At 42.3% G+C, this 9,611-nt stretch overlaps 2 protein-coding genes across 2 annotated transcripts; both read left to right on the forward strand.

The window, feature by feature from the left end:
- Nucleotides 1-1,147: 1,147 nt before the first annotated feature.
- Nucleotides 1,148-4,353, forward strand: LOC121193281 (tripartite motif-containing protein 16-like). Its single transcript, XM_041055516.1, has one exon. It carries the CDS (start codon nucleotides 1,153-1,155, stop codon nucleotides 2,821-2,823), a length of 1,671 nt encoding a protein of 556 aa, XP_040911450.1. The 5' UTR covers nucleotides 1,148-1,152; the 3' UTR covers nucleotides 2,824-4,353.
- A 2,269-nt stretch (nucleotides 4,354-6,622) lies between these two features.
- Nucleotides 6,623-9,545, forward strand: LOC121193280 (tripartite motif-containing protein 16-like). The gene has a single exon (XM_041055515.1). The coding sequence runs from the start codon at nucleotides 6,653-6,655 to the stop codon at nucleotides 8,330-8,332; it is 1,680 nt and encodes a 559-aa protein (XP_040911449.1). The 5' UTR covers nucleotides 6,623-6,652; the 3' UTR covers nucleotides 8,333-9,545.
- Nucleotides 9,546-9,611: the final 66 nt, after the last annotated feature.

The raw sequence follows: 9,611 nt of genomic DNA on the forward strand, positions 1-9,611 counted from the left end.
CCATTCTGCTACAGATAAATATTGGATTAATATTGTTTGCAGACTGTAATGTAAATAATTACCAGTCATGACTAGCTTTTTGCCTCTGTGCTCTGTTTCCTATCATAACTGTAATCTGCTGAGCACACAGTATCCTGTTCACTAACTGTAATGTAAATGCTGACCCACAAACATTGTTCATTGTCTGTATTATGCTGCATGTCCTTCTCCTCCATTCTCAGCTGTCCTATCTTCCTCCTCTTCCTCCTTTCACCCAGCCCGGCCATCGGCAGGAGGGTCCCCCATCTGAGCCAAGTTCTGCTCAAGGTTTCTTCCTGTTAAAAGGGAGTTTTTCCTTGCCATGGTGAGAGGCTGAATTGGCCAGTATATTGTTCAAAAAATGAATAAAACAGAGACATCTAAAATTTGATTCAATTCATTAAGAAACAAAAAGAAAAAATCATGTAAAAAGTTTGAGGTTAAAAAAAAGGTCAAAAGCAAAGCTGTATTAAATATTCAAACCCTTCTGTGATTACTGTTAAAATCAAAGACTTGTTCAAACATTATCTATGGTCGGTAGTGAAATCTGTCAGTGAGTTTGATTAAACATTCAAAGAAAAAACCTGCTAACTAATTCCGCTGTTTCAAAAAGTCAACTACACAAAACATTTCTTTTCCTTTGGCTTTTTCTTGATTTTATAAATTGATAATTACTGTTTGTCCACTGTGTGTTCTTACTGTATACTGTACAGTACTGTTTGTTTAATTCTCCCTCACTCTGTTCTTCCCCATATAAAGGACTTTGTAACACATTTCAAAATATTTTTGGAGTTTCCTTCACTTGATTAATTGAATGATGACAAAGTCAGTGAAACTCACACTGCTGCTTTAAAAGAAAAATAACCTTGTGATGAATTACATCACAGTGATAACCCTCCCTCTCCTCCCTGCTCTCAAGCACAGTTAGTTTCACTCTGTCCATATATTTCCTTGTTCCCTTCAGATCTACAGTTTGAAGATGGGTGGAAGCAACGTGTGGTGATGTGTAGGAGCTGACAGGCCCCATTCACTGCAGAAACACATGTTTAGATCAGAGATCAAACCAGTTTGAAAGAAAGAAAGAAAGAAAGAAAGAAAGGGAAACTCAGATAGTCGTTGTCACTGAGAGGTGAAATGGCGCAGGGAGGAATTCAGCTGCATCAGGAAACTTTCTCTTGTTCCATCTGTCTGGATCTACTGAAGGATCCGGTGACTATTCCCTGTGGACACAGCTACTGCATGAGCTGTATTAAAAACCACTGGGATGAAGAGGATGGAGAGAAAATCCACAGCTGTCCTCAGTGTAGGAAGGACTTCATACCAAGACCTGACCTGGTGAAAAACACCATGTTAGCAGATTTAGTGGAGGAGCTGAAGAAGACTGGACTCCAAGCTGCTCCTGCTGATCACTGCTATGCTGGACCTGAAGATGTGGCCTGTGATTTGTGCACTGGGAGGAAACTGAAAGCTGTCAAATCCTGTTTGGTGTGTCTGGTCTCTTACTGTGAGAAACACCTCCAGCCTCACTATGATGTACCTCAGTTAAAGAAACACAAGCTGGTGGAGCCCTCTGAGAAGCTCCAGGAGAACATCTGCTCTCGTCATGATGAGGTGATGAAGATGTTCTGCCGCACTGATCAGCAGTGTATCTGTTATCTCTGCTCTTTGAATGAACATAAAGGCCACGACACAGTCTCAGCTGCAGCAGAAAGGACTGAGAGGCAGAGAGAGCTGGAGCTGAGTCGACAACAAATCCAGCAGAGAATCCAGGACAGAGAGAAAGATGTGGAGCTGCTTCAACAGCAGCTGGAGGCTATCAATGGCTCTGCTGATAAAGCAGTGGAGGACAGTGAGAAGATCTTCACTCAGCTGATCCGTCTCATGGAGGAAAGAAGCTCTGATGTGAAGCAGCAGATCAGATCCCAGCAGGAAAGTGAAGTGAGTGGAGTCAAAGAGCTTCAGGAGAAGCTGGAGCAGGAGATCACTGAGCTGAAGAGGAAAGATGCTGAGCTGAACAAGCTCTCACACACACAGGATCACACCCACTTTCTACACAGCTACCCCTCACTGTCACCACTCAGTCAATCTACACACTCATCCAGCATCAATATCCGTCCTCTCAGGTACTTTGAGGATGTGACAGCAGCTGTGTCAGAGCTCAGAGATAAACTACAGGACATTCTGACAGAGGAATGGACAAACATCTCACTGACAGTGACTGAACTGGATGTTTTACTGTCACAACCAGAGCCCAAGACCAGAGCTGAATTCTTAAAATATTCACAGGAAATCACACTGGATCCAAACACAGCAAACACACATCTGTTATTATCTGAGGGAAACAGAAAAGTAACCTTAATGAGTGAAGAACAGTCTTGTTCTAGTCACCCAGACAGATTCACTGAATGGTGTCAGGTCCTGAGCAGAGAGAATCTGACTGGACGTTGTTACTGGGAGGTGGAGTGGAGAGGAGGAGTTTCTGTTGCAGTCGCATACAAGAATATCAGCAGATCAGGAAACTCAGATGAATGTGGATTTGGATACAATGACAAATCTTGGGCATTAAATTGTTTCAAATACAGTTTTTCATTTTGGTTCAACAACATCCAAACTCCACTCTCAGGTCCTCAGCCCTCCAGAGTAGGAGTGTACCTGGATCACAGTGCAGGTATTCTGTCCTTCTACAGCGTCTCTGAAACCATGACTCTCCTCCACAGAGTCCAGACCACATTCACTCAGCCTCTCTATGCTGGACTTTGGCTTGGTTGGCCTGGAGACACAGCTGAGTTGTGTAAAGTGAAATAGATAAAAGTCATTGAAGGTGCAGTTTGTTAAAATGTATATTTTAGTTGTTGAAGTGATTTTGTCTCCATGTTTGTTGCTGTTGTGTTTGTGCACTGCACAGAGATCAGCTGTCAATCAAACAATGATTGTCAGCTCTTTATTATCTTCTCATTTCTTGTTGTGTTGATGTTTGAGTTTCTTTAGGTGGAGCTGGAGCCATGGAGGAGATCACTGCTCATGATGATCTGTGTTTACCTCAACTCACATTTCTCCACATGAACATAGAAACTTCTCTGTTGGGTTCTGACTTTGTAAAGAAAGAAATCTATAATTACATTTACATTTATTCATTTGAAAGAACAGATGTTCATCCACTCAAACTGTTTAATCTCTGATTAGTTTTGAATTGTTTGTTGCTTTTCTGAACTGAGTTTGTGTTTCTGCACCTGCATGATGAATCGTATCTCATGGAAACATGAACAGTCTGAAAACATGTTAAGACTCAGTCATTAGATCAGAACAAGGTCAACATGTTGAGACATAAACTTAATGTCTTAAATGCATTTGTTGCCTCTAGGCTGGACTACTGTAATTGCCTATTATCAGGATGTCCACTTAACTCTCTAAAAAGCCTCCTGCTGATCCAATATGCTGCTGAGAGAGTACTGACTGGAATTAGCCGGAGAGATCATATTACTCCTGTACTAACTTCTCTTCATTGGCTTCCTGTAAACTGAATTGATTTTAAAATCCTTCTCCTTACATATAAGGCCCTCAGTGGCCAGGCTCCTTCATATCTCAAAGAGCTCATAATACCATATTATCCCTTGCTTCGCTCCCAGAATGCAGGTTTTGGTTCCCAAAATCTCTTAAAGTAGAATGGGAGGCCGAGCCTTTAGCTATCAGGCCCTTCTCCTGTGGAACCAACTGCCAGTTTGGCTTCAGGAAGCAGACACCCTCTCTCATTTTAAAATTAAGCTTAAAACCTTTTTGTTCGACAAAGCTTATAATTAGCTGTAGTTATGGTTTTAGTTATTTTAGTTATTATGACTAAACCTATAGTTAGTCACAATTATCTCTATAGACACTGTTATAGTTAAGGATGTAGCCCTTAGTAGGGATGGCTCAGGCAGCTGAACCATCCCTTGGTTATGCTGCTATAGGCCTAGGCTGCTGGGGGTCTTCCCATGATCCTCTGCACACTTCTCCTCTTCTCTCTTTCTCTCCTCAGACCCACTCTCACATTTCTTAACCTTTACTCCATGTCATTATCTCTGTGTCCTCTCTGTCCTGTAGTCCTGTGCCTGTCTCTCTCTGGTCTCTCTGTCTCTGTACCTTTCTGCAGGTGTCTCTGGCTGCGGAGCTGCATGTTCTCTGTCTGTGGTCCTGGCTCCACCCACCTGCTGCTGTTTATTGTTTACAATGATCCATTTCTAACACATTGCTATTTTTAATGTTCCCATCTGCTACAGATACATGTTGGATTAATATTCTATGCAGACTGTAATGTAAATAATTACCAATCATGACAGCTCTTTGCTTCTGTGCTGTGTTTCCTATCATAACTGTAATCTGCTGAGCACACAGTATCCACTAACTGTTCTGTAATCTGAATGCTGGCCCTCTAACATAGTTCACTGCCAACCCTGTTTGTATCATGTTTTATATGCTGCATGTCCTTCTCCTCCTCTCCTCCATTCTCAGCTGTCCTATCTTCCTCCTGTTCCTCCTTTCACCCAGCGCGGCCATCAGCAGGAGGGTCCCCCATATGAGCCAGGTTCTGCTCAAGGTTTCTTTCTGTTAAAAGGGAGTTTTTTCTTGCCACTGTCGCCTTAAGTGCTGATTTGGAGTCAGACTCTGGGTCTCTGTAAAGCACTTTGAGACAATTTTGACTGTGTAAGGTGTCCTGGGCTTTTAAAGAACACGGAGGTTGGTGGAGGAAACAGGCTGAAACAGGCTGGTATATGATGTGTCTCAAAATGTATGTCAACACTGGACAAAGCTGGTCAGCACAGTGCTTCAGGACGAGAGGGGAGACAGAATCTGGTCTGGCTGCTTTGCTGGGGCTGCGGTTGTTCAGGATAGAGAGAATCATTGTTGTGGTATGGATGGTGTAGGGACTGTCCTTTTTGTCTTTCAAATCTACAGACAAACTCATTCATTCCAGATGTGAGGTGCTTTAGGTTTGTAGCTGATCATTTGTCTGAGACCTTTCTGGACAGAAGCAGAGTCATTGAGAACTGAAGTCGTTTAGCTTCGGTCAAAGTTTGCAGTAAGATCACGCTTGAGTTGCGGCTCCTGCACGTTGGCCTGCGGTGGAATGGAAACACAGCAAACTCACAGCTGATGAAAAAAGATTCCAGATCAGGAGGACAGTCCTGGACTCATATGACAGTCCCAACATTTTCTGAATCTAAATGATGATAGACTGGGTCATTATTATTGGCTCTGGATTCTCAAAAGACCCTGCACCAGTCTCTAGGACCTTTAGCCTCTACGGTTCCTGCTCATGCAGAAACTTCAGTAAAGATGCCTTTTCCAGTTCCAGTTGTGATGATCTTTCATCATTTAAAAGTGCTGCATGCTTTTGCGACTCCACCAATAATTGTTCACACTCTTTCCCTCAGTCAGGGATCTGTAGGCTGTGTTCAAGATAAAAGTTTTCAGGGTTTGAACCAGACAGCCTGGACTCTGCAGGTTCATCTCTACTGAAGAACAACAGCAGCTTGTTCAGGGAATCAGCTTTTACATTTCCAGTTTTCCAGTTCCTGCTCAGACTCGGAATAAAACCTCATGGTTTAGATTCATTAACAACTGTGTACATCTAACAGACAATTAGACTAAGTAAACAACCTTCACATCAACATACAGCATTTCCTCCCATTAATAAAGTTTAGTGGAGCTCTATCGCCTCCCAGTGGTAGCACAGTTTATGACAACTTGTTCTGCTGATTTTGACAGTCATAAAGCTCTGCTCTCCTCTGGTGCCATCCCATGAGTGTGCTGTGAAACGTGTCTATATTGACAAGAGTGTGCTGGCAAATACTGGTGGGTCTGGCTGTGGTCTTTTATTATATCACTGAATCAGTATATAATAATTAGACAATTCTGTAAAACTCTGGATAATGTTCAGTGATATTTTGAAAATTCTCTCTTTGCACAGTATGTGTATGTGATTAAGCTTTGGCTGCATGATAAACGCATGTTAGGATTACACAGCTAAAACACTTGGTTAAGGGGTTTTTTTCTTTTATAATGATGTGTTTAGTGGTTATAGATCTGTGACTGGATGCACTGTCGTCCACCACATACTACCTATGGTCGGCAGTGAAATCTGTCAGTAAGTTTGATTAAACATCAAAAAACAAAACTGCTGGATACAAATACATAAAACTAGTTCAGCACTGTTTGTCCACTGTGTGTCCTTACTGTATACTGTATAGGACTGTCTGTTTTATTCTCCCTCACTCTGTTCTTCCCCATATAAAGCACTTTGTAAGACATTTCAAAATATATTTAGTTTCCTTTGCTTGATTAGTTGAATGATGAAAAAGTCAGTGAAACTCACACTGCTGCTTTAAAAGAAAAAATAACCTTGTGATGAATTACATCACAGTGATAACCCTCCCTCTGCTTCCTGCTCTCAAACACAGTGAGCTCCACTCTGTCCATATATTTCCTTGTTCCCTTCAGATCTACAGTTTGAAGATGGGTGTAAGCAACATGTGGTGACGTGTAGGAGCTGACAGGCCCCATTCACTGCAGAAACACATGTTGTTTAGATCAGAGCTCAAACCAGTTTGAAAGAAAGAAAGTGAAACTCAGACAGTCGTTGTCACTGAGAGGTGAAATGGCGCAGGGAGGAATTCAACTGGACCAGGAAACTTTCTCTTGTTCCATCTGTCTGGATCTACTGAAGGATCCGGTGACTATTCCCTGTGGACACAGCTACTGCATGAGCTGTATTAAGAGACACTGGGATGAAGAGGATGGAAGGAAAATCCACAGCTGTCCTCAGTGTAGGAAGGACTTCATACCGAGACCTGACCTGGAGAAAAACACCATGTTAGCAGTTTTAGTGAAGGAGCTGAAGAAGACTGGACTCCAAGCTGCTCCTGCTGATCACTGCTATGCTGGACCTGAAGATGTGGCCTGTGATTTGTGCACTGGGAGGAAACTGAAAGCTGTCAGATCCTGTTTGGTGTGTCTGGTCTCTTACTGTGAGAAACACCTCCAGCCTCACTATGATGTACCTCAGTTAAAGAAACACAAGCTGGTGGAGCCCTCTGAGAAGCTCCAGGAGAACATCTGCTCTCGTCATGATGAGGTGATGAAGATGTTCTGCCGCACTGATCAGCAGTGTATCTGTTATCTCTGCTCTGTGGATGAACATAGAGACCACGACACAGTCTCAGCTGCAGCAGAAAGGACTGAGAGGCAGAGAGAGCTGGAGCTGAGTCGACAACAAATCCAGCAGAGAATCCAGGACAGAGAGAAAGATGTGGAGCTGCTTCAACAGGAGGTGGAGGCTATCAATGGCTCTGCTGATAAAGCAGTGGAGGACAGTGAGAAGATCTTCACTGAGCTGATCCGTCTCATGGAGGAAAGAAGCTCTGATGTGAAGCAGCAGATCAGATCCCAGCAGGAAAGTGAAGTGAGTGGAGTCAAAGAGCTTCAGGAGAAGCTGGAGCAGGAGATCATTGAGCTGAAGAGGAAAGACGCTGAGCTGAACAAGCTCTCACACACACAGGATCACACCCACTTTCTACACAACTACCCCTCACTGTCAGCACTCAGTCAATCTACACACTCATCCAGCATCAATATCCATCCTCTCAGGTACTTTGAGGATGTGACAGCAGCTGTGTCAGAGCTCAGAGATAAACTACAGGACATTCTGACAGAGGAATGGACAAACATCTCACTAACAGTGACTGAAGTGGATGTTTTACTGTCACAATCAGAGCCCAAGACCAGAGCTGGATTCTTACAATATTCACAGGAAATCACACTGGATCCAAACACAGCAAACACACATCTGTTATTATCTGAGGGAAACAGAAAAGTAAGATTAATGAGAGAAGAACATTTTTTTTCTTGTCACCCAGACAGATTCACTGAATGGTGTCAGGTCCTGAGCAGAGAGAGTCTGACTGGACGTTGTTACTGGGAGGTGGAGTGGAGAGGAAGAGAAGGAGTTTCTGTAGCAGTCGCATACAAGAATATCAGCAGAGCAGGGAGATCAAATGAATCTGTATTTGGATACAATGACAAATCTTGGGCATTATATTGTTTCAAGAACAGTTTTTCATTTTGGTTCAACAACATCCAAACTCCAGTCTCAGGTCCTCTGTCCTCCAGAGTAGGAGTGTACCTGGATCACAGTGCAGGTATTCTGTCCTTCTACAGCGTCTCTGAAACCATGACTCTCCTCCACAGAGTCCAGACCACATTCACTCAGCCTCTCTATGCTGGACTTCGGCTTTATAGATATGATGGAGTCACAGCTGAGTTGTGCAAAGTGAAATAGATAAAAGTCATTGAAGGTGCAGTTTGTTAAAATGTGTATTTTAGTTGTTGAAGTGATTTTGTCTCCATGTTTGTTGCTGTTGTGTTTGTGCACTGCACAGAGATCAGCTGTCAATCAAACAATGATTGTCAGCTCTTTATTATCTTCTCATTTCTTGTTGTGTTGATGTTTGAGTTTCTTTAGGTGGAGCTGGAGCCATGGAGGAGATCACTGCTCATGATGATCTGTGTTTACCTCAACTCACATTTCTCCACATGAACATAGAAACTTCTCTGTTCTCTAAATGTTTGTTGAACGTTTGTGTTGATGTGTTTGTGTGTTGTTGTTTCTCTTCCACTGCATGGAGCTCAGCAGACCTTCCTTTATCACAGAGATTTGGTTCTGACTTTGTAAAGAAAGAAATCTATAATTAAATTTACATTTTTTCATTTGAAAAATCAAATGTTCAAAATTTCATTTAACAGACTTTACTGATCGTATGTTTGAACAAACTGCGGCTTTACATGATGAATACATGTTTTTTTCCCCCTATAGAATAAATCATTTATTTTCTTCTGTCTTTATTCTAAGCTGTGTAGCTTCTGAGCTTTATGCAGGGCAGCAGTGTAATGGCATATTAGGTATTGTATAAAGTATAAGTATTAATCTACTGCGTCTGTTGGCCAAACAGTGACGGGTTGGAACAAACTGAGAATATAGATGAACAGAGAAATGAACTATAATAATGTCATGATTCCTCTCTTTGATTCCTTGTTCCCTCCAGTCATCTGTCATATTCCATCTGCCCACCAGATGTCCCCAGACCTCCTTCCTGTCTCCCTGTCCATCTCCTCACCTGTTTTCCATTCTCACCTGAGCTTCCCTGCCCACTTATACACCCTTTCCCCATTTCCCTCATCTTATCTCTTCTACTCATACCAGTGCTTTGCCCCCAATGTTCAATTGTCTCATTTGTGTCTCAGTGTTTTTCCCTGTGTGCCTGTTACTTGTTGTCTGTACCTGTTTATCTGCCTGACCACCCCATGCTTTTTTCAAATGATGATGTGGCCACGAAGTGCAGCCAAGAAGCATGGACAGATCTTTAGACTATAACTGTTCTCATTGATATTTTTCTCCACATTTTAGACTTTAGTGGTCTGCATTGTTGTTTAGGGACAGCACAACAAATTTATTTCCGTAAAATATAAAATTCTTTTTTTTTTTTTTTTTTGCATCCGACATCTGACCAGTTGAATTTATCAGAATAGAATAAAAACGGTTAATTGCTACCAGTTGATTT

The sequence above is a fragment of the Toxotes jaculatrix genome, chromosome 14, assembly GCF_017976425.1.
Source record: "Toxotes jaculatrix isolate fToxJac2 chromosome 14, fToxJac2.pri, whole genome shotgun sequence".
NCBI classification, from domain to species: domain Eukaryota; kingdom Metazoa; phylum Chordata; class Actinopteri; family Toxotidae; genus Toxotes; species Toxotes jaculatrix.